The sequence below is a fragment of the Oxyura jamaicensis genome, chromosome 1 (assembly GCF_011077185.1).
Source record: "Oxyura jamaicensis isolate SHBP4307 breed ruddy duck chromosome 1, BPBGC_Ojam_1.0, whole genome shotgun sequence".
Lineage (NCBI taxonomy): Eukaryota > Metazoa > Chordata > Aves > Anseriformes > Anatidae > Oxyura > Oxyura jamaicensis.
In genome coordinates, this window is record NC_048893.1 from 48,884,894 (window position 1) to 48,911,011 (window position 26,118).

Genomic DNA, 26,118 nt, shown 5'->3' on the forward strand with positions numbered 1-26,118 from the left:
AATTTAGAAATGGTATAAAGTTACAATGCTGTGACAGCTCTCATGCACTTGGAGAGGCAGGTCTCCTCATTTTGGCTCACTGCTGTCATGAGGTCTCACTAGTCATATGACCTCAGCAAACTTGGCTATTCCAGATACCTCATTTTAACTCTCAGAAGAGGAAGGTTCTCCAAATAATAGAATAGCAGTCCTGAATTGGGCTCAGGATACTTACTTGGGTGAAAAATTTGTCTGTATGTTGTATTTTGAGAGTACTGCTGATGCCAGACTTGACACCAAACCTGAAGACTGCTGTTTACTTGTTGTAGTTCCAAAAAGACCAGCTCCACACTCAGTGTGCTTTCAGTTGAGACCAAGAACATAGTTACTACACTTTTTTTGAGGGTTTAATCTTCTGTCTGGCATGGCCATCTTCGTGCTTCTCATCTGTCTTGATCAGTGTATTACATGACTGGTCACTGACAGGTCAGACAGCCTGGATTTGTTCCCGTAAGAATCTCAGCATTACCCATCACAGGTTAGAAAGGATACAGGAACCTGAGGTGAAGAGAAATAACAGATTTTCAGGGGACTTTAGTGACATAATGTACAACAATGTGAATACTCTCTGGAACTTTCCATGTAAAAAAAGGAGGGGGTTTTCCATAGAGGTTCTTGAAATGGTGCATAAATCTTATCATACATATTGTTGTTTCCCTTGTTCCTTTTACCCAGACACGTCAGGATGACAGTGTGCATCCCTATTTACTATTTCTCTCTTTCATTTCACAAACACCCATATTATCTGAATGTGTGATGTTGAAGTGTGTGGCTGGTGCTCCTTGTGCTGAAGAAAGCATAGCCAAAGAGGCAGCCTGTTGTGGCCTGGTAGGCACAATGGAAGCTCCTGACTGTGGGACAGATACTGCTAAGAATAGATTTCGTCTCTTCATCTTTCACTTGCAAATGTGTAATCTAGTTATTCTCTGGGTTTTCAAAACCATATATGCTACCTCTTAGTTGGCTTACAGCTGTTGTCAGGTTGAAAGCCCTTCTGGTTGCTTTCTAATTAAGACAAGGTCTTAAGTTATCACTCCCCAATCCTCTGAGAAGAAGGTTGGAATAAAATCTGCCTTCAATCTCTGGCTGCCAGTTTGTCTCTCTCAAAAAGAGAAATCTCACTGCCATAAATTCATATCCAAGAGGTCACAGAGCTGGCTGCAAATAACCTTATGAGCCCAGAGCCAATTGTGAGGCATGAGGAGGGGGCTAAAAAGTGCATAACTGTATCTCTCAGGTCTGAACATGTGATAATTTTTGATGTAACTATGAGAGGAAGAATATTCAAATGCAGCCTGAAGCAATGAGAATGGATCAAGGAGCCAAAGAAAGATAGAGAGAGATTACAGGAGCAGTTCAGATGAAAGGAGTTTTGACCCATCAGAGTAACAGGAGGGCAGAGGCCAGGGCTTCAACCTCTGAATTGGCATCTGTGTCTGTACTGTGAACGGGAGTACAGAAACAGGCTTATTAATCTTGCTTTATAACTGGAACTGATAATCAAGTAGGAAAAAAAAAAAAAAAGAAAAAAAAAAAAGGCCTAATTAAAGTAATGCAGTAAGTCAAAGAAATTGCTTGTCTGGCCATATGCTGTAAGGTGTATTCTAACCGATTAACATTCTCTTAAGCAATTTATTTGAAAATTGGATAGCAGTTAACAGCTTTATGTAGAAATGACAAAGACTGAATGTCTAGGGCTGGTGACAGTTTGAATGCATAATCAGATTAAATTGCATTAACTTGGAGATTGGATGGTGACTGGTTACACTTTTGTCATTAGTTGGGAGCTTTTGGGGTAAAAGATCTGTGACATCTTTATTGGCATCTCTCTCTTACTGCCAGAGAATGGTCTTTGGCACCAATTTTAGGTTTGTTTTGGCTTTACTGTTGAGTAGGTTCTTTTTTCAAATTAATCCCTGCCTTCCTAGAAGGAAAAAAATGAATAAGCCTTATTACTTTCCACAAGGAGAATCCTCAGCACAGGGGACCCAGTCTGCCAGCCGCAGGTCTGTTATCAGAACAATATCACTAGATTCAAAGTTCAGAAAGGCATACATTTGGAGAAGAGAAAAAACCTGAAAAAAGCATCCCTAGATACATTTTTTTTTTTTGTAATAACCCTCTTTATTATTATACAGTTTTAAAATTATCTATTTTAAATTAATGGTTTCTAGGCTATTGAGAAGCATTCACAGTTTACAAAAGAATCCTTCCAGATGAATAATAAATATTGAATCTATTAAGAAAGTCTGCCTAGAGAGCCAGATGACTTGAATTGCTCTTTATTCTAAATTCAACTTAGGCAAACCTGAAGTAAATCATCTAATAAAATAATTTGTGAAAGAATTATCATAGGAATTGCATATAATATAAATTAGCTAAATTACATTTTTCTCATGTTGCTGCCACATTTATTGCATGTCATATCTCGTTACTTCATCATTATTACACAATGATAAAATTGAGCTACTGTAATAGAGGTGAGCCCTGACAAGGTCTACACCAAAAATCATATCCCAACTAAATGTAATATGGATATTTATGTTTTCTTCTCTTGGTTCTACATAACTGTAATCCAATTTAAATTCTGAGTAACTGTTTAAGTCCCAGTCCCATTGGTGTTCTTTGGATCGTTATCCCATGCATATTCATAGTCTAGAGAATGCAGATGAGGTGATTCCTATGTAAAGAACAAATGTCAGGATAAGAGGTCTTGAACTTCATCTCTTCTTTCAGTGCTTGAATCAAGCAGTAGATAGTATTTTTTTGTTTGTTTGTTTTCACCCTACCAAATGAATCTCATGTTTCCCAGCTTAAACTTAAACTTGATAGCTGTTACTAACACTTCTCACCTTAGCATCTTGCTTCTATAGTACAATTTATATTTTTATGGAAGGTTCAGTGTTGCTTTCTTCCATTTTTTGCCTATAATTTCCTCACAATAATTAAGCTTTATTATTCAGTACTGAACAGCTCAAATAACATGTGTGCTCTGTAAACACGGGGACTTCTAGAGGTGTTTTTAGAGAGAAGGTTGATTTTTATAATTAAGCAAAGAATACTGTAGTTTAATTCAGTAATTGCACAACAATTTGAAAATATTACCCATGGCTTAATGCAACTGGTGCTGCATTCTGTGCCTTTGTTTCTTTATTCCACCTTTACAGTTAATGGCAAACCCTAATGAACAGGTGAGAGCTGTTCAACATTTTTGTAGATAAGATCTTGTGGTAATTGTGTTGGAGCTAAGCAGAGGTAAAGTGAAAATTCCTTTGAGACATAAATGGTAATAAAATCTAGCTGGTGGTTGGAATCATAATTGCTTGCTAAACCTACACACATGGCTCAAGGTGGAAAGCAGCTCAATAACTTCATTGTGTAGCTCAGTGGCTTTCAATGTAAATGCATTTCAATCACAGCTTAACATCCATGAAGATTATAAATGAATCTACTTCAAATGAGCTCACTTCCTAGAGGATTCTTCCACAAGGTGTGAAGTGAGAGCTTGGAGGGGTGCTGGCCTGCTTCCACTCCCCTTTAGCACCTTACAGGATAGAGTCTATTTCAAGTGAATAATATACCAACTGCAGAGCCAGCAGCTCCTCTGGCATTGCCCAAGAAGTTCAGTTACCAAACCATCTGGTTCCTCCTATTTCTTATCCTGTTCTGACTTCACAACCATTGGGAGCTGGAATGTTTTAGTGTAGAGCTGTTTTAGTTCAATTTTCTAACAGAGGTAAAAGTCTCTACTGAAGGAATTATAATTATAATAAAACTATTGGCAGCCAGCTTGCTTTTCTTATTTCCTCTTTCTTCATTAGGATGCAGATCTCGCAGAGGTTCTCCAGACCGAAAATTTCCCTACCTGTTCTGTTTTAGATGCTCCTAAAAAAGGCACATGACAAAATCTACCATGACTCATTTCATTCTCTCCAGATCTTCCAAGAGACATTTTTTTTCCAGACTTGAAAGTAAATCTAAATAAGTTTTTGTTATTTGCTTTTTAAAGGTAAATTTGGAAAGCTAATTATATTATATAATTATAAGTTATATGTTATGCATAAAACTTATATTTATGTTTATCATCTTTGTTGGTGACACAGACAGTGGGATTGAGTGCACCCTCAGCAAGCTTGTCAGTGACACTAAGCTGATTGGTGTGGTTGACACGCTGGAGGGAAGGTATGCCATCCAAAGGGATCTGGACAGGCTTCAGAGGTGGGCCTGTGCAAATCTTATGACATTCAACAAGGACAAGTGCAAGGTCCTTCATCTGGACTGGGGCGATCCCAAGCACAAATACAGGCTGTGTGGAGAATAGATTGAGAGCAGCCCTGAGGACAAGGACCTGGGAGTGTTGGTTGATGAGAAGCTTAACGTGAGCTGGCAATGTTTGCCAATGGCCACCAATATAAGAAGGACATGGAAGTATTAGAATGAGTCCAGAGGAGGGCCACGAGGATGATCAGGTGTCTGGAGCACCTCTCCTATGAAGACAGGCTGAGGCAGTTGGGGTTGTTCATCCTGGAGAAGAGAAGGCTGTGGAGAGACCTCAAAATGGCCTTCCAGTACCTAAAGGGAGCCTACAGGAAAGCTGGGAAAGGTCTCATTTTCAGGGGGTGTAGTGATAGGACAAGGGGTAATGGCTTTAAACTAAAAGAGGGTACATTTGGATTATATATTCGGAAGAAAGGGAGATGAGGCTGTGGCACAGATTTCCCAGAGAAGCTGTGGATGCCCCATCCCTGCGAGTGTTCAAGGCCAGACTGGATGGGGCTTTGAGCAACCTGGTCTAGTGTGAAGTGTCCCAGCCCATGGCAAGGAAGTTGGAACTAGATCATCGTTAAGGTCCCTGCCACCCAAACCATTCCATGTTTCTATGATTCTATGAATCCTTTCCATAGATGCTGAAGAAAGCATCTGCATTAAAGATATCTTCTCAAAATCATTGTTCCACTTTTAGATGCCTAATTGAAAAGAAAGCTCTTCTGTTGTTTTAAGACAATCTAATTTTTTTGAGAATTTGTAAAAATCAACATGCCAGACTAGCAATGATCTCCCTGAATGCACACAATTTCTCAAGAAGTTTACATAAAAATCAGCAAGCTTGCCTTAGCATGTGGGCTGGCATTGCAGAGCAGTCAGATGTTTTTTGAGGTTTTACACTCTGCTATAACATCTTATCAAATGGCTTATGCTTCATGTGACCTGAAGAGTTTTTCGTCTGATCTTTATCTCACTTTTCATTTCGTTCTGAACGTTAGGCAGAATCCAGGAAACATGACCATCACCAAAAGTTCAGTTGTATAATAGCAGTCTCACACTGGGAAGAGTGGCTAATGTGATCAGACAAAGCAGCATTTAATTTTTCTTGACTAGAACACAAGAACAATATAGGAATTTTCTTCTGAGAATACAAGTCTCATAAAATAATGACAATATTTTATTTTTTATTTTTTAATCTATTCAGGCTCTCTCTACACTACTTGACTTTGCCAGATTCAGTTCTGTAAGCCAACGTCCTCTATACCTAACCTAGGACAGACTTTGATAAAAGATATGCCCCTCCCATTAATTTCTGCTCTTGGTTTTAATGTCTGAGCAGACAGAGGCAGACTAATTAATAGTCTCTTTTCAACTGGCATTCATCTCTGTAGAACTTTGTTTCCCTTCTCCTCTGTAGGCAGATTTCTTTCACAGCAAACTATTGCCTATTCTGCTTGACCGATGTTGCCTTTTAGTGTGACAAGTCTACTCTATGTAAGTAAAATTGAAGTCTCTATCATAGGAATCTGGAGCCTTGTAAATGGTGCATAATAATGGGGTTCAGACTTTCTGTTTTCTTATTTTTTAGTTCTCCCTGTGGTGACTCTGTAAACACGGACGGATTTCAAAGATAAAAAGAGTGTTTGTGTAAAAGCTTCTAATGTGACTTGCAGAAAAACTCAGAGAGATGAAAATAGGTTTCCAGATATTATGAGAATGCTCCTTTCTAGAGTGTTTTCTTAGTGGCTGTTTAATAATGTACTAAATGCACATCGATTGACCCAGAATATCATACCATACATGCTTAGAAGTTTGCTGTTTTTATGAGTCACAAAAATTGCTAGTGCTATCAGTCCATTTTCATTTCTATGCCTAATCACCTACACTTTCCCTGTGCTTAGTTTAGTTCTTTTCCTATAAGCTGACAATACGCCCACCATTTGAGCTGCAGACTGCAGATCTTGATATCAACTAAAACTGAGTGGATGGTGTCTAAACTGGCAGTCTCCTGCTTCTCACTTTGCATTTCAGAAGGTGGATCCCAGGGTGAATCCATAGGACTTTCCACATCCTGCTCTTGATTAAATAACTGGATGGCCTCATTTTAGTCTCGGCAGGTATACAGCTCTCTGTGAGGGGAATGGAATTGCTTGTGTACATAAAAGACTAGGATTGGGGCTCTTCCATATGAAATGTAAAAAGCTCTCAAAAATGGTAGCAACAAAATAGCACACAGCTAGACTTCAACTTACAAGGGTTAGATCTTAATGAAATCACCAGGACCTTTCCAGGCAGACATTAGAAGTGAATTCAGGCTTATTTTGTTAAAATAATCTCCCTTGAGAGGCCTTGTGTTGATGGATCGTTAGTAGCAAGGCAGAATGTCTATCTGCAGTCAGTAGGATGTGTTTTATTGAACTTAAGCAAATACATGAAGTGAGTGTTTAGAAGTGGCAGATATTTTCTCTTCAAAAAAATTTGTGTTACAAAATAGGACTGTTAAAAACTGATAAATCCAACACTTTTAAGTAAAGGAAAGAGAAAATGCTCTACAAATGATAAAAGGATAATTAGTCTTGGAACTATTAAACAGGGCAATTGCAGAAATGGGAGGACCATCTTTGTGGTCGAAACAGTTCCTGTGAGATTTTGTATGAAATGCACCTCTTGTACACAGCACTTTGAAGTATCTGTTCTGCTATTTAAGATTCTGTTATGTAGGTGGTGCATAAAAGTGCTCTTACTAATAGTTTTGCCCTGAAGATAGTTTTCTGCCATAAATCTGTCTTCACTAACGAGAACATCTGTAATTACAGAAGAAGCACTTGGCTTCATTAGCAGCTCCAGCCTTCAAGGGATCAGCATAGCATTGACATCATTACTGTCTCTTCTTATTGGCTTTATTTTGGGAGCCATATATTGGAAGGTAAGAAATATTACATTTAATTGTTTACATAGCATATTTCATAGTTATACAAAGGCAGGAAGAACAGAACAATTCTGCATGTGAAAGCAAGAGACATCTCTTTTGATCTTCACTGAACTGTGTGACATGCAAATGTAAATCTCTGTTGTGAAATACTTCAGTTCCATCACCAAACTGTAAATCTTGTCTTAGCAACATGCTAGCTCTCTAACAGGAAATTAAAAACAGGGGATTTACCCAATTTCTCAGTTCTTCTATTATATCACGAGAAGGATCCTTTTACTTTTAGCCATTGTGGCTTACCTACAACACAAAGGCTTTAATTGTAAAATTATTGGAGTAGGAATGTGGCCTACATAAGATTTGTCCTATGTTTTACAAGATGATTTTAATGTTGAAAATCTGAAGCAAACTGAGACATACAACAATTGCTTTGTGAGTTTTTAATGAAGCTTTAGAATTTTTACGTTTAATGCATTTCTTTTCTTCTAGAAAGCACATCCCAAATCCAGACCAGAAAGTGATGAAACTACAGAGTGTCATGGCTGTCAAGAGGAAAATGAGATAAGGTATAATGTTTCACTTTACACACACATATACAATTTTAAGTTCATCTTTGAGAGATGCTTCCTGAAGTTTCCTCTCTAGCTCTCAGAATGACATACACACAAAACCAAACCAAATCATCAAGTGTTTTGCTATGGAGTCAAAATATGTGCTTAGGTAGGGTGTGTCCTTTAAAGGAGCTCCTATTTGAAATGTAAGAATTGATATGGAGGATATTTCTGTATACCTCGTTTTATTAATGAGGCATTACCTTTCCTTTATCTGTCCTTACTCCCACCATAAGTAAGGAATAGTGATGAGAAGCAGAAGGTTCAAAGGAGTATCTTACTTGGGAGGAACAAAGTAAACCCAGGATGGCTGAGACCTGTAAAAGAAATGACAAAGAGAAGTGAATTTGTTATATGTTGTAAGGTGTAAAACTAGGTTGATATTAAACAAAAAGAAAACAGTATCTTCTTAGCTGTGCTTCTAAATCCTTTCAAATCTGTCTTGCATTAACATTTTTAACGTTCTTTCACTTTTTGACACTCCCCTATCTTATACTGTTTTCTATTTGTTGTTGTTGTTGTTTTGTTTGTTTGTTAAACTTTCATAGAAAACCTATTCATACTTAAATCTTTATCATACTTAAATCATGCTTAAATCATACTTAAAGCTTTATCTATTTTTAAGCTGAAATAATTCTGTATAACTCAGTCAATTAAATATACCCAGAAATAACAATGGAAGACATTCAGAGTTGCTTGAATATAACTTGGGTCAAGACATCACAGAATGGTTTAGGATGAAAGGTACTTCACAGGTAATCTAGATCTAACACCCTCCCTCCCCCGCCATGGGCAGAGACACCTCACACTAGACCAGGTTGCTCAAAGCCCCATCCAACCTGGCCTTGAACACTTGCAGGGATGGGGCATCTACAGCTTCTCTGGGAAACCTGTTCCAGGCCCTCACCACCCTCTGAGTGAAGAATTTCTTCTGAACATATAATCCAAATGTACCCTCTTTTAGTTTAAAGCCATTACCCCTTGTGCTATCACTATACTCCCTCACAAAGAGTCCCTCCCCAGCTTTCCTGTAGGCCCCCTTTAGGCACTGGAAGGCTGGTGTCTGAAGAGTCTTCTCTTCTCCAGGCTGTCTTCATAGGAGGCTCCAGCCCTCTGGTCATCCTCATGGCCGTCCTCTGGACTTGTTCTAACAGGTCCATGCCTTTCTTATGTTACAGGCCCCAGAACTGAACACAGTACTCCAAGTGGGGTCTCAGAAGAGCAGAGCAGAGGGGGAGAAGTCTGTTCAATTCCAAAAAGGACATAGGGACAGTTTAAGTTAGAATAGTTCAAATTAGTATAGTTCATAATAAAATATGAATATTATTTAATATAATATTTCAGAGTCTTTAGTCAAATTTTAACTGTGAGGGATTATGAAAAGGATCTAATGTGTTGAAGAACAGATCTTATACTGTAGACTTCTCATATTGTATGACATGCCTCATGCTGCCCATAGATGAAGGCAGGAATAGAGAAGGTTCTGATCTAGCACTTTTGGTCACTTGTGCTGCAAGTTTCAATGTTTAACAGAAAAAGTGAATTTAAACTTTCTAGAATCACACATACTTAACATATTTTTTCTTCATGAACAGTTCATAGAAAGGAAGACTGCATATTTACTAAATATATAAGTTGCTCAAAATAACTCATCCTGCACCTCATCCTCACGAGTATTAAAACTCATGAAATTGAATATGAATCTTCCTTCTGACTTCACAGGAAATATAAAACATTGCTTTATAGGAGGAAAAGACAAAAGAGGAAAACTGAACAATTAGTTAAGTGCAAGACATTGGCCTAAGAGGAAAATTTAAACAGGTTACATTTTATACGTGAAGACTTCTTACCAATATGACATACATTTTCCTCTTCCCTGAGGAAATTTTGAAAATTCATCTATAAGTAGGAACAACCTATTAGTAAACAAAAGTTCTAATAGTTTGGGTTACATTACAAACACCCCTTTTGTTATATGTAAATGTTTTTATTGTAACTAACCGATAAAACCTTCCATTCTAATTCGTTGAAACTATAGCAATAGTACCTATAGTACTAGCACTGTAGTAACAAAGTACTTATTTTTTATTTCAGGATGTTGCAGCAGAAAAAAAAAGAACATCTACAAGTGTAGCTGTTACTTTTTCTCCCTCAACACTGTTACTGTTTCATGTACTGGTAAGTTCTTATGGTTGAAAGTCCTAACACAAGCTTAACTGTGTTCAACTGTCTGTTGAAATGTGGTATAATTCAGAGTCCACTTTGGGAAGAAAAAATAAATAAATAAAACTTGTTATCAGTAGGCTTTGTTTGCACCTGAAGGTCTTTAGCTCCTAATTCTGAATCAATAATTTAGGTATTTAACTGTTAATGTAAATATTACAAAATGAAAAATGGCAGAATTCCAAAATTCAGCTACTGCTTCTCTTTTGGTTTTGACAGCCAATACGGAGAATTCTTCTCCTACAGCTGTTTCAAAGCAGTATGATCTAAAAAACAAAATCCTTAAAATAGCAGGATAGAGCTGAGCTTCTTTCAGCTGTTTACTCGACACAGTTTGCGGTCTCCATAGCCTTATCAGATCCATCATTCTTGTGTTTTTATATAAGAGTGAGCAGCGAACACGAGTGAGCTTTCTCAGTCTCAGCAGTCCTCTACATATAGGACCACGTCTCTGGCAAGGGGCTTCTTCTGCAGGACTAGTGCTGTACTTAGCCTGTGGATGGCCTCTCTGGCAAAGGTCTGGAAGATTCAGGAAGTGCTGAATGCTTCATTTTATGTCAGAGTGGAAGGAGCAAGCATCAGAGTACAACTGGCAGTCCAGGCTTTCCAGTGCACCCTGCAGTGGGCACTCTCAGGACCACTCCAAACTGTTGGTAGTTATCTTCATAGCCATTTTCAGTCTCCCTAGCTAATTTATTCTAACATCTGCTCACTAAAAAGAGAAATCATCACTGCATTGGACAAGTCATTTATTTTTCAAAAAATGGAAAGTCCATTTGATATTGGCTTGTCCAGAACATTTTAAAGCCCTGCACAACCATGAGAGTTATCTTATCACTGTCAACTAGATATTAATGGCTTTTTTATGGCAAGTGTGTTCTTGGACAGGAGTTGGCATGAAATTGAAAATACATCTCATTAACAATATTTTTTTGTTTCTGAATAAATGAATGCCATGCAAGTGTTGTGGAATAAATTTCCAAAATTATGAGAAATAATGTCTGTGTTACATATCTGTGAAAAGCTCTACTGTTTGGCAATACAGAGATACTAATCAGCAACATTTTAATTTCCATTTTTCTCTTCAGGCAGGTAACAGTTACATGTTCGCTTCATAAATGAAGCAGCTTTAAGCACATTCATATTCCTTCTGGAGTGACAGACTGAGTCTGCATCTGTTGTTGCTGCCCATGACTCCATAGACATGACGTAGTATGAGGACAATTTGTGTTTCTTACTGTGAAACCAACACTGAATTGAACAAAAACAAGAAGAGTGTGCACTTAGCAGGATTGTATCTTATGTGAATATCTACCTTACGTGGCATTTGGGGATTTTAAATTGCATTAATACTTGCAGCTGACTCTGGCAAACAAAGTACGTGTCCGGAACAAAAAGCATCTTTCAAATGCCTCCAACTATTTGTAATCACTGAAAGTCATAAATACCTTTGCATCCTTAATTTAAGTTCTGTGTCCTCTAACTTACCTTGGTGTCTTCAAACGGAGTTCTGTGAACTGACAGAAAGCATGGAAATGGATACAGATAACATACTCTTCCATATTGTATATAAAACTTGAAAGTAAAGTCATGCCATGGATCAGTGTACTAGCCTTTTACTTATAAGGAACTGGGTTTATGCCTGGCAAAGGTCATGTGTACAGAAACATGTGGTCTCTGTTGGATGCCAGGTGGCTGTATGCCTGCCCCAGAAAGCCTCAAAAATTCATCAGCTTTGGCAGTGTCTGCTCAGAAGAAGCAAATACTGGATGAAGACAAAGTAAACAGGAGGTGATAATACATCATGGAGCTTTGAAGCATTAGGAGTAACTGCTGGATACATGAACAGTGGTGAAATTTCCAGCCATGCCATGGGAAGAGAAAGTAAAGAGTCTGAACTGCGTTCAAACATCAAAATAAAGACAAACCTATGAAATGCATTTTAAATGCTGAAGATGCATGCCATTGATATCTTGTTTTTAAATGTATAGCATAGAAAATATGAAAGATCCTGAGAATGTATTAACTTTTACTTACATCATCTGTAATTAATATTTGCATTGTTTTTTGAATGATTATTAATATTTAATATCCTGGCATTCTCCACTCTTAAGGTTAATTCTCCTAAAACAAAAGAGAAAGGCTTTATTTCTCACTTGTCTTCTATATCTATTGCTGCTATAGCATCCATGGAATCTGTACAGGACTGATGTACACATGTGCATTTTCAAGTAAATCCTAAAAATACAATGGTAAAAATTACCAGTGCAGTTGTGCATATTTTCATCCTGGCGCTTTCCAGATAACAAATATGAATCATTCATATGTATTAGGGGTTTCAGTTTAGAAGGTAAGGGTAGCTCACTTCAAATTGGCAAGGTTAATAAGAGTTTTAGTTTGAGTTACTTGAAAAAACTCTAAAAAAAAAAAAAAAAAAAGAAAAGAAAAAACAAAACAAAACAAAAAATACGTTTTGCAGAAAGTTATAGTTCTCTTTAAAGTATAGTATAACTTAACTTAGATTCATAAAATATCCTGAGCTAGAAAGGACCTCATAGAATCATCAAGTCCTGATTTTACACAGGGCAACCTAAGAGTTAAACCATATCTAAGATCATTGTCCAAATGCTGCTTGTACACTGACAGACTTAATTTTTAAAGAATTCTCTTGGAATTTTTAATAATTTGTTTAATTTCCTGAGAACCATGCATAAAAAGTATATAACCTACATATAACATAAGTGTATGTTTGCACAACTGTATTATTGGTAAAATTGATTTGGCTTTCATACCCATCAAGAGAAAAAAATAAACTCAGATGTTTGATGTGTGCATGTAGACATCCTGCATTGCATTTTTACACTACTGAGATCAATGGTGAAATTTCTCTTGAATTCTCTGATACCAAAGTATGATCATGTGGATCATTATTTATTATCATATGGATCATTATCACTTATACAAAGGCCCTTTTGCCCTGACTGAGTGTCAGAAAAGTGCCCTCTAGTCCTGCTCAACTGCTGCAAATTAACACAGTTCAATTAATGTTAACAGAGCTTTGGGGTTTGCATCATTTCAGGAACTTCTGTTCTATAGAAGCTCAGTATGAGAATTAGGCCTTCATTTTTATTCAGAAGATGCTGGAGCACTCACCATTTAACAAGAAATAATTTTGAGAAGGGTTGCCCACTAGTTCTACAAAATGAGCACATTGCAAATTTCAGCTCTGCAAAAATCAGTCAGAATTTTCCATCAGTAATTCAGTCTCATTTGACAATGTGTAGTTATTTGCTCACTAGGCCTCTAAACTTATTTAAGAGTTACCTTGAAAGAAAAGTCAGCATGACCCAGTTGATGGTAAGGGGGAGAATAACTTCAGGTAGGTTTTGAAAGAAATGAAAAGTATCCACATAAAGTGGAAGCAATTATCCTTACACATTTTACAAAAAAAACTTCAATATTTCATGTTGCTATCCTATACGTTCTCAAAGCAAGTTTATACATTTAAAGTATTACAGTATTTTTCAATGATTCATTTAAACAAAAAAAAAATATATATTTATTAATGTTCCTTGTTTATAAGAATGTTGGTTTTCCTAAATACATATTTTCCAGAAAATCAAAAACGCAATCACATTGCACATTGGGGTGCCTTAAATTCAAAAGATATGATGTTTTAGACTCCTTAATATACATTCTACCTGTTCAATAGTAAAAGACTAAATATCAGCTTTAAATTGAAGCATATATTAAACCCAGATAGACAGTAGCAAAATGTTCATGTTCTAAGAGTAACATATTGAAATAGTAGCTGTGTCACTTTCATATAATGTCATGTACTTCAAGCTCTGCTGCAGATCGAGGTAAATTTAAGGCTATGTGTGAACTGAAAGAAAGTTCATATATATACCTTCCAACCTGACATCACAATCTGTTTTTGTTTTGTACATACACTGAACATAGTACAACACAGACTAGCAGAACTGTTGTTAGAGCTCATGTTTCCCTGTTCTTCCTACCCACTTTTGAGAGATTTGTACAAGATATTAGGTGGTCTCAGTCATTTTGCAAGGTAGAAGGACAGTTCTAGACATTTGTGAAGTCAATGGATGTCATGGCACTTGAAAATGTGAGCATGAAATTATTTGTATGCTTTTGTGCCCATTTTGTCTACCCATCAAGGAGGCTCTTACTTCAGATGTAGTTAAATTTTGAAAAACTACTGACTTATGAGTCATCTTTGAAATCAATGGAAGTAGGATGAGTTACTATTTTGCGGGAATAGTGGCAGCAGAAATAGTCCCTTAGTTGCTTCTTTATCCAGCTGTAACCTATCTGACTTTTGAAGAGTGATCAGTTCTTCAATTTTGTTTTTGGGTAGATATAGCCTGTGCATTATTAACTCAGTTAGAAATGAATGCCCTTTCTCTTAAAATGAAGTTGGGGAGAAGTGAGTGTTATATTTTTTTTATATGAAAGTTAAAAGTTTGGGTTTCAGATATCTGTGGTTTTGTGAGAAACTAAAATTTTTAGGTTTCCTTTGGAGTAGTTGAACTTTGCATGCAATTAATAGTGGCCTTGTGAGAATAAAAAGCAGATAGTGATATGCTGAGTAACTCAATGTGCTATTTTAGATGTGTGTTTACTTGAATAAATTAATGGTACTTATTTCATCACAAGGTCATTGTATAAGTAAGCTTATGAACAACTAATGTGCTATACTATGGAGTATGTGTACAACCTGCACAATTTTTAGATTCTGGTCTTCACCAGCTCTGTTTTCTCTGTTGCTCTCTCTTTGTAATACACTGAAACTGTTCAGCACCCATAGTACAACTATTAAATTGAAAAGCTAATCATACATATAAAGTACAGATATTTTGAGTTAGATTTACATTTAACAATTATCCAAGATTCTTCTGTTCAGGAATCTGATTCAACTGTCTATCGAATGCAGATCTACAGTAATGGTGGCATGTTGCTATTATGTTATCAAAGTGATGGAACGCGGAAACTTCAGACTCTTTAGTGATAGAGACACAGATGTTTGCTGGTTGTATCATGGGCAAATTCATTTATTTTGATGTAAATGTTAGCACAGTCTTGCATAGTTATATTCTGACTGATGGTAATCAACAAAATTTATATAATGTGATGTGTGTATATATGTGTCCTCTTAAAGACAGATGTTTTCCCTGATCCTTTTTTATACCAGTTCAAATTTGGAATTTACATTATATACATATACTTTATTGTTCTAAATAAAGATATAATGCACTGCCAAATAATGAGTGTATTACTTTGTGTCAGTATTGTTTAAAAGCTTTTTTAAGTCCTGTCTCCTTGTAGAATTTTCTTCCATAATATATGCTACTACACACAGAATCTTTCATAATGCATTTCATTTTTTAATCATGCATTTTAAAGTTTTGTGCCATTAAAGCATATGTCCTCATTATTAGCCTCCAGTTCCAATCTATAGTGTATCTTTGATTATGCAAAGTATTCCAGCTTCAGAATTGAAAGTTTCTTGTAGCTCCTTAATGGGCTTAAATTTGTTTGTGCCTGCTTTAGGCAACCTTTTTCATCCCATTCTTGCTATTAACCAAATACTAGGATTTTGATATAATTTACCACTACAAATTCTGAATGTTGTTAATGCACTTCTTTTGCAGTAAATGGCACTTAAGAACCCAGTGTTTTTAGCTGAGACCAGAGTTTATCCCATAAGGGTGTTATCCTTTCTTTCAGGTTTCAGCAATTTGTTCTGTCTTTTCAGTAAAAAGCCCAAGACAAGGGGTGGGAATAGGAAGAAAAACTGAGCTGCTCAGGGAGCTCTGGCACCTCTCCCCTTCTGAGATTGAAGGAAATGACTCCAGCCTAAGAGAGAGATATAAACTTGCTGAGGCTTTCAACCTACCTCTAAAAGAGACATGATGAGCTTTGAAAGAGAAGCAAAGCCATGGGAGGCTTACAAATAGGAGTGAGGTACAGACAGGACTGATGAGAAGGAGCAGAGAGCAGGGTTAATGGGCTGGGAGACAGCAGAACAGGATTTGGGGATGGCAGAACTTAGGGCATGGACAAGAACAAGAGCTGTGGTTGTTTGTCTGGATACAGAAAAAAGGGCAGAACTGATGGAACTGATGAGGAAGGGACTGGAGCACCTCTCCTGTGATGAAAGGCTGAGAGAGATGAGACTGTTCAGCCTGAAAATGAAAAGGCTTGGGGGAAATCTCATCAATGTCTATAAATACCAGAAAGAAGGGTACAAAGAGGATAGAGCCTGGCTCTTTTTAGTGCCTGGTGATGAGGCAAGAGGCAATGAGCACAAAGTGGAATGCAAAAATATCAGGAAGCATTTTACTATGGGGGTAATGGAGCACTGGCACAGGCTGCCCACAGAGGTTGTAGAGATCTTCAAAAGATGTCCACACATGGTCCTGGGCTACCTGCTGTAGGTGACCCTGCTTGGCCAGGGGAGTTGGACCATGACACCTCCAGAGATCCCATCCGACCACAGCCATTCTGTGACTCTGTGATTCTGTGATGTGCTTGAAGGACGCCACAGAGCAGCAGGGCTCTGAGTTGATGGTGTACCAGAAGTCATAACCTGAGGAGCAACAGTGGTGGCATGGGTGGGTTAGAGGTACAATGGGCACTCGGTTCAGGTACAGATAAATGAGCACCAAGTAGCTGCAGAGTTTGGAGATTACCATACTTTATGTTGAAAACATCATTAATGTAACATAAAGGAGAGAAATTTGGCCTGGAAGTTTGGGAAGGCAGGATTAACAGCAGGGTATATGGCAATGAGATGTGAGAGCTCTCAGCTAACAAAACAGCTCTCACTGATGTCAGGATCATGGTAATTGTAGTGTACACAGATGGGGAAATGGACAATAATTAAATACTGAGAAAGCAGACATAACCTCAGCCAAAGAGACACCAACATAATATTTTTGGTAGTCTGACTTACATTTTTTTGATGCCTTATGCATGTTTCTGACTAACTACTGTCCGCCACCACTTAATCTGAACTCTGGAGAGTTAAATGTGCTAAAGGATTGAGGAAAATATTTACCCTCAGTTTTCCAATTTCAGTGGAATTCCAAAGCAATGAATATAAGCATTTTGTTTAGTGGATGAAAACAAATGAAATCTTTATCCAAGGCATGTAAAGCATTAATAATAGCATTTTCCTACTTCTGTCAATCAGAAAAACAACAACAACAATGCTTATTATAATAACCTACTGTTCTTCAGTAGCAGTACATTTGAATGACTTAACACTTCTGTGAAATTACAATACTTTTCATCAGCTGGATATATGCCCAGCGACTCCAGTGTAATTTTATTCCATATTAACAACTGTGCATTACTACATTTTTTGCACAAAGTTTCTGAATGTTAAAACATAAGTGTTTTCTAATGTAATACTACATTAACAACTTACAGATCCTTTACCTTAATACTCTCATGTAGCCACTGGTGTTAATTTTTCTTCCAAAATTCAAACTTTCTAAAAGGGATTAAGTTTCCTAATAACCACACTGAAGCATGTGTGAACGCAATCAAGTTTCATGTTGGTATATGCTTAAAGGGAATTTTTTATGTGCTACTGCATAATAGAAAATAAGGCAAAATTAAACCAGACTGCCAAAATCATGAAGAGTGAGGGAATGGAAGTTTATTCCTCTTTTTCCTCCATAATATCCTGAGGAAAGTTATTTCAACACATAACAGGAGAAATCCCTAATGCAATTATAGTTCCTCTGACTTGTGGCCCTTTCTGCACGATCCCATGATAAGCAAGCAGGAACTAAAATCCAGATTAGACTTGTTTTTCAGGCAGACATGAGCCCTGGGCTCCTGGCCAGTCACAAAATACAGGGACAATTTTCATTTGTTTTTGGCAATGAAGATATTTTCTTGTGCTCATGGAAAAATATTCAACCGAGATCACAAAAGCCTCTTTGTTTGTCACCAGTTCTGCTGTGCAAGATAACAGCATGATAGTAAAATTGGCCCAATTAGAGTAAAGAAGCTGCAGAGCAGAATGTATAGCTTTTGTCAGTTTAAGTGACTACCCCAAGTGACAAAATGTCATCTTAGAAATTTCACCTTGTCATCTCTTACATTGTGATTGATGATTATTAGGACCCCACAGGTTATTTTATCTGTCATGTTCTTAAAGTTAAATATTTTAGACCTTCCTTTTCTCAGCAATGCTGTCATCATGAACAAAACACAGAACAGCCTTCACCTTTAGAAATGACAAAATGGGGATGTGTCTCAAAACCAATTAATAGCATCAGTGAAAGGAGAGATACAGCATCTAAATCTTTTGAACTGCATCCCTGGATATAATGCAATGAGTTCCTTGGGGCAATTACTCCTTTGCAAGAAGCTGAGGAAAAAAAAAAAAAAAAAAAGTATCCTATAGACACTGCTGTACTGCTTGGCAGTTTGTTATTGTTTCATATCATTCTAGAACGATCCTATTACCAATCCTATTATTTTAATGATTTTGTTCTAAATGCTTTAACCTTTGCATCAAAAAAAACAGTTGTGAAAATGAATAGTACTGTTACAAGCTGCAACTGGGTATTTCTTACACTTCAAATAGAATTGCTGATACAGAGAAACACTTTCAGTAAGCATACTAATGTACCTGTAATGTGGTGCATACATACATGTGTGTGGGATGGAGGGGTGTTGGGGGGAAGGAGGAGGCAGTATTTGGATTCAGCAAACTTTACAGGTAACTACCATGAACTTCAGTCATATACCCTGGAGGAAGGCTGCATGTAACAGAATATCTTCACAAATCCAGTTCTTGGCAAGAGCAAGCCTCAGGATTGCCAAATCCCATGCACTGATGAAAAGGCTCTGTGGGTGCCCCACCCTGAGTTGGGCTCTTTAGCCATCTGCAGCTCAGCACCATTACCTCTCTGTGACTGCACATGCCAGAACCACATGTACCTACCATGTCCCTGGGGGCACCTAAAATGAATTAATCTGTATCTCCATGTAGGCCACCAAGTTTATCACTGAGATTCAAAATCTGGCTCTGAGTTGCATGACTCAAACAGACCTTCTGCATTTCAGCATGGACAATACCTAAAAATTCCCTGAACCTCAGGTTTCCTTCCTTGCGTGCATACATCTTGCACATCCTGCAGCTATCTTGAATTGACTTCAGCCTCTTTTTGAGTCATATTCTTCAATTAAAACTTCACGCAGCCCAGTTGAGCTTAGAGGCCTTGCTAAGCTCTTTTATGCAGGCAGTAAATGTTTGAGTTACTGTTTAGGAAGGAAAAGCTTCAAACTGTTTAGATAAAGATTAGACTTCTGAAATTGTCCCAGATGGCTTAATCTCAAAAGTTGTTATCTTTGTAACTTGGAAGAAGTGTGAGGTCACCATGACAACCAAAAGTGGACATGGCACAGCTATAACTGGAGCACTGCTAGCTTGACTGCAAGGAGTACTGCACAGTTATACACTTGTTGGCTGTGAGTACAGAAACCCACTGCAAGTATGTCCTCAGAGGAAAAAAAAAAAGTCATGCTGCATAGGTATTTAACCCTATTTTCTCCTAAACATGCCTGCCTATCAGATAACAACAGCTGGTGAAGTTAATCATCTGCTTGTTTTTGTAATCAGTTCTCATACAGTTCCTGTTGATAAAATTGCCTAGAGACCACCTGAAGTTTAACCTCTCCTTGTAGTGACTCTCTCACTGCTCTTGGCCAGACTGATCATAGCCTCCATTCATTTTGTTGGGCTTCATCTTGCTGCATCCCCACCACCTCCTGTGATGTGACTTCTCCAGCCATGAGTCTACTCAACCCCATGTGCTTCCCATCCCTTACCTCCATGTTCATTACCCAGCCTCTTTGTGGTGTCTAAGGCTGAGGAGCAGTGTGTGTATCCTGAACCAAAACATGCAGCATACCAGACCCAGCAGCACATGCACCTTCTTATGACCATTTCATAGCCAGATTTTTGTGCCCCAGCTAGTCATGCACCAAGAGAGGGCATGCTAAGTGGTGCCTGTCTTCAGCTTCCCTGGGCTCTGGTCCCAGAATGCTTGCACTGTATTTTGCACAGCAACCCTGATCCAAAGAGGTAGGGAAGAGCGTGGCCTTGCTCCCATCTTCATGAGTAGGAATTTGAGAAGTAATTTTAATTTTACTTGTCCTCCTTCCCTAGGCAAACACTTTAATGATTAATCTATTGAGTGAGAGAAGGACTTAGCCTCATTCTCCTTGCGTGTGGTGATAGGAAGACTGATCTTCCCTCATGGAGAGAAGGCAGGGATTGTGCAGTACGGAGCTGGCCCTTTCAAGCTTGGAAGGTGGAGCTGGTAAAGTGCAGGTCTCCCACAGCAAGGTGGAGAATGCTGTTATGCCCTGGCAAAGAAGGGATTGCTCAGCCCCCTGAATCCTCCTATGCAGAACACATCAGCCCCCAGCCTATATGCCCCTGCTGATGGTTAAACTGGCCCATTAAATTAAACTGTGTTTTTTAAGCACTGTATCTCCTAAGAGGGAAAAACGGTACAAAATTATATCAATCAGAAATATTTATTTCCAGATCCTGGAATTCTATATTACTTTGAAGATCATAAAAAGCATAAAAGAAGAGGATAAAATATATTTTTTAAAAAAAAAAAATCTATTCAGATTAACTAGTTAACATGAAACTCTTGCATTTAAATCAAAGAATTTCACACAGGGATTCCTGAATTTAATCTGCAAATTTATAATGGACCTTGTGTGTTGCAAATATCCATCTAATCTGAACTGAAAGAGATATGAAAGCAAATTTACTATGCAGTAAACTATTGATAGTTTTATCTAACATTATTTTTTAAATTAATCTGATTTCCACATCAAACTCTCCTGTGTGGTTCTGTAAAGTGATAACAGTGCTCTAATAAGGGCAGAGTTCAAATGCAGGAGAGAGAGGCAGCCATCATACAGTTCTGGCAATTAAATAAAGCATTTGAAATATCAGAACATGCCATCTACTTGATGTTACACCTCTTAGAAAAGTAGAAATCTGTTTGAAGAGGAAGCAGCAAAACAAGAAAACACAAGTTGTTCTTTGAAGAGTATATGATACCCTTTATAATAATTTTTCACTTAATCTGATCACAACCATTTTACTGTCCTTAAATAGTTCTCTGCTCTATCAGTAAGGTATTTAACTTGCTTTCAAAGCTACCAAATACATCTCTGAACTGAACTTCATTCGTGACTTCATTAATTGTTTCCAGTCTCATTACAAGTTTCTTTCTGTTTCAGCACATGTTTTGGAACTTTGCATTTCTGGAAATCAACCAAAGCTACAGTTCTAGTTAAATAAATAAATAATAACTGCAGAGAAGTCTCTAGAGGTTGTGTGTGCTATAGTTTCCCACCATTTATTACAAATTCTCTGCCTGAGGTTGTTGCTTTCAGAGCAACGCTGGCAGAACAGCTCAGGTGAGAATTTCTCGCTTGTTGAGATATAAAATCACCAGATCAATGTGAAACACTTTAAAAAATACTTATATTTAATGAAATGAAGCTGAGGTAGGGGAAACACCCCTCCAAGAACTGAGGACCTCTCTCATAATACATTCTGCCATCTTGAGAGTGAGATACAGCAGAGGACTAATAACATACACCTGAATATGTGAAAAATCACTTTGTAGCCTATGTTAATCATCTAACTGCAGTTTGCTATTAAGAAGAAACAAGAAAACATGCCAACAGAATGAGCTGGCAAATCACCCATCCAAAGAACAAGCATGTTGACTGAGCATTGCAACACAAAAGTTGATATTTGGTTGTACCATATGATCTCCAGAAACATCAAAGCACAAGCTCCAGTTCTGAAGTTATTCCCTAGAAACTAGATTTATGATAATTAGTAAGATGGAACACTCCCTTCCTGTTTAATTTCCAGTTATTCGAGGCATACTTTGTTCCTCAGTCATTCCAGGCAAAGTTTCTCAGTGATAGTCAGGACCTCAGAGCACCAGCGGGGCAAATATAACCAAATCCACTGGGTGCTGCTGCTGGAAACAGAAATGGAATTGAAAGAAGTTTTGAAGTGTTCTTTCTAAAAGAGTTACTTTTCCAGGCTCCAAAAGCATTTGAGTAATTTTTTTATCTCTTTTTTTTTTTTCTCTCTTTTTTTTTTTTTTTCCTGCAAGTACTAAAATGCAGAATTTATTTCCAACTGTAACCTTGAGGAAACAAATTCAGTTAGTTTTTTTTTAAAAAAAAAAAAATCCTTTTTTTTTTTTTTTTTTTTAACCCTAGAAAAATAACATAACTACATAACTACACTTTATTTGGCCATTGGGTATAATCACTTTACAATATATAAAATTGATTAGTGTCTTCAATTTTTTTCCTTTTAGAGATCAGCCGAGCATGTTATCTGCATTGTTTATTCCAAGGACAGTATCGTAAATCCTTTAAAAAAATAAAATATAAAATAAAATAAAATAAAATAAAATAAAATATTGAAACTCCCCAATTTAATCTTATTTGGATCCAGAAAAATCTCACTTTTTTTTAAGTAGGTATCACAAGAAAGATACAAAAAAAATGAATTAACCTCATAGTTTTCAGGTATTTCAGCTTGCGAGAGATCAGTAGATTTTTTTCCCTCTAATTCCTTTTTTTTTTTTTTTTTTTTTTTTTTAGCTAGGAAGTCAGTGTCAGCCTCAGCAGCCATACAGAAGTTTATCCAAACATTGAATAGCTGAACTGCTACTGAAGTTTTCTTTTAAGAAGTCGTCATACATATTGAACAGAAATGTTCACCACAATTTTTCTTTCTTAGATTTTCTGAAAAAATGGTAGTTGAATCTGACTTCAAAACACAAGCATTTTTCAACAGTGTAGCATTTCACTAAAGAAGGAAATTCTAGTTCTGCTTCTGAGCAAAGTTGCTTACGTGGGCATTGCTCTAGAATAGCTACTCCTGACTAAAATCAGGAATGGACCTTCTAAACTTGAACTAATGCTGTCTACTTCCAAAGATGTTAACTCATTTTGAAAGGGATTAAATTAATTTGGTAGAAACAGTCTTATTTTTAATTTGGATGCCCAACAGTAAGTAAAAATTAACTGCATAATAGAGATAACAAGGAAAGATTTTCTGCTGTAATTTAAACCTTGTTTTAATAGAAATTAACTTTGCTAATGAAAATGTCACCAGCCCAAACACATTTCTGATGTAATATAAAAACCAGCAATGGAAAAACATTAAAACCTGTTAGACAAATATGTTGTGAAAAGCTGGAAAATAAACATTATCTGAGAAAGAATTATTTACTCAACTTTTAATATATATTGCATAATGTAAAGGTATTACAAGATTTTGTCAAAATATGAGTATATATTATTCCATTATCTTCAATAAATGCACATTATGAGTTATATAGCAATTATATCTCTAAATATCCATTTATTTAAGTAAAAATGCCTGTTAATTAAGTAATGCCTGTTCAGAAGTTACTGTTAAGTAACTTCTCGATTCCAGTCATTATAGCTATTTTAAGTAATCAGCTTTTAAATTTTAGAAACAAACAGAAACAGGTGCTGGCATTTCAGCAGCAAGCATTTGCAGTGTAACCTATGTTTTAAGACATTCTCAAAGGCTCTGTACTCCTTTCTCTCCTGCTCTAGGTGAAGATTCACATGCTATCAAGTGGATTTGCATATGATAAGGTTTGCTCTTCAGATATAATCTCTCTAGCCAATTCTGTACCACAGGCCAAAAGCAGAAAAGAATTCTTTTACTCTTTCTAATCCTTCTGAGCAGAATTTAAATCACACTTAAGTTGTGTTATACATACATTTAAATGTTCTCCGGGCGGCAGGGGGAGAAGGTAGTTAAGGAAGAGGACATGCAATGTTTCAGACTATTTTGCATTTGCTTATCCATAACCAGCCACGTGAAGCTGACCCAGGCCAGGGGTAGGGGTAGAAGCAGTTTGGCAATAGAGGACTTGACAGACAGACAGGTGACCTCTATTGCTCTATGTGTTTCACTTCTAGTCACGAGGGCTAGACACCACACCTTCCCCTCAGAGAGTATGGAAAAATGCTTCCCAGCCTAGAATATAAGCAGATACATTTCCTGTTTCCTATGATTTCTCCTCAGATATCTGGATCACCTCTTTTTTGTTTGTTTGTTTTTTGTTTCCCATGGGCCCACGGTAAACGAGAGAAAACATCAAATAATGGGGGGCACAAGCTATGTAAAGTGAGGCACATAATTTGTGAAGCACAGACAGTTCTGTAACACAGTAACTGTCACACAGTTCTGTACCTTCACTGCCAATGTGAGGTTTTTATGAGATGCCATACCCCGCTGTGCAAGAGGGGGCATTACAGGATGAATACTTCATCCCTCCCACCACGTGTTAAAACCAACTTTCTCTGAATTAATTTGCAACTTGCTCTTTTTCTCTCACACCTAGCAAGGAGCTGCTATCTGTAGCAGTGACATGAGAACAATACTTTATGTAAATAACTTCCAAGTGGAGGTAGTAATTAATGCAGACAGTTTTGAAGGCAAGTGAAACAGCATTTAGCAGCAAGAACCTTTAATGAGACTATTTCTTAGGACTGTAATCTGATTCAGAGCATGTCTTTCTGACTTCCTTATTTTTATCATTATTTTTTTTTCTTTTGTCTGAGAATACAATCCCTAAAACCATAGGGCTTTCTTTTATTGCACCAGAGATTATTTGGGAAGCTGTTGTTAGCTTCAGTGCACAGAGGAGATACAGAGCAAGAGAGTACAGGGTCAAATGACAGCAGAGGAAGGCAGGCCGTGTTGAATATCCATCAGTAATTTGTAGTGTCTAGGTTTCCATCCTGTCCAAAGCCAAACTCAAGCTTAAAGCTATACCCACAACTACATATGCATACCATCCAGCATTCAAAATTCAGAAAGTGTTAGGTAAGCGCCAGCTTGCCCTTTTTTGAGTGGTCTGCCCCTCTCCCTGGCACACATTTACCCAAGCACACAAGCACAGAAGAATACACTGGAGCATATTTCATCTGAACATGCACAGACCCATAAAACATTCTTGTGCAGATGCCAGCTTGCGATGGCTGGACATAATGAACTGGTCTCAACAGAAGGCGAGAAAAACCAGAGCTGAGTGTCTCATGTAAAGAGTTTTAGGGGAGGATGAAAGAACAAGCTCTCCATTATTGGCAGAGACACTGCAGAATGTTTTGGGGATGTGGGTTATTTTGTTTTTGATTTTTTTTTCCCCTGTAGCACATAAGAAAAGCCAAAAGATTAGCAGGGAAGCAAGTGAACACCAATTTTCTCAGGCATGTTTTGCCACACATATAAAACCAGAGCCTGTAGTTGACCCATAAAAGGTGCGTTTCAGTCCCCAAAGAGAGAGAATTGGTAGGTATATTCCCCTTTGTCCATCCTTAAACCACAGAATCGAATCAAAAACATAAAATATGTTGGAAAGGATGCCTAGAGGTTGTCTAGTCCAACCTCCACTGGCATTTAACATCTCCATCACCAAAGTGACAGAAGGTATCATAATCTTTCAGAGAAGCTTAGAGTCCTTTTTGGTATGGGAAGTGGAAGTTTTAGGGGTATAACATTCGTTATATAGCCAAGATAACTATAAGGACAAGGCACACCTAAATGATGGCAAAAAGAACAAATGATAAACAAAATCAAGAAAAGAAGCTAGAAATAGAATGAGATGTAAGAAAAATAGAGGAGAAAAATATTAATGTTTTATGAAAGGTACAATGTCCACCCTATGTCTTTTCTTTAGGACCTGTTGCTCTTTGTCTCATATTCTGTGGCCTTGTGCTCTTCTATAAAAGTAGTGTGTTGAAATACTCTTAATACATACGTTCCTCAAGTTTAATATGGAATTTGTCAAAATATGATGCCCTAAATAAATTCCTTTGCTCCGTTCTTCAGAAGAATGGCTGGAAAGCTCAGAGCCAATCCACAATCTGCTTTACTCTGAAGTCAGCTTTTGGTGGTGT

The 26,118-nt window shown here is 37.3% G+C and overlaps 1 protein-coding gene across 3 annotated transcripts in view; it reads left to right on the plus strand.

Annotated features, from left to right (window-relative positions):
* KITLG (KIT ligand) overlaps window positions 1–15,353 on the plus strand; it is a 57,693-nt gene extending 42,340 nt beyond the window's left edge. The window contains exons 7-11 of one of the 3 annotated variants that reach the window (XR_004754097.1): window positions 186–187; window positions 7,122–7,231; window positions 7,724–7,800; window positions 9,940–10,082; window positions 10,123–11,147. Coding sequence is in view for 2 of the 3 variants with exons in the window: in XM_035337655.1 (XP_035193546.1) it covers window positions 186–187; window positions 7,122–7,231; window positions 7,724–7,800; window positions 9,940–9,979 (229 nt within the window). In the remaining variant the exon portion in view is untranslated. The other 2 variants (XM_035337655.1, XM_035337665.1) reach the window with 2 other exon arrangements.
* Window positions 15,354–26,118: the final 10,765 nt, after the last annotated feature.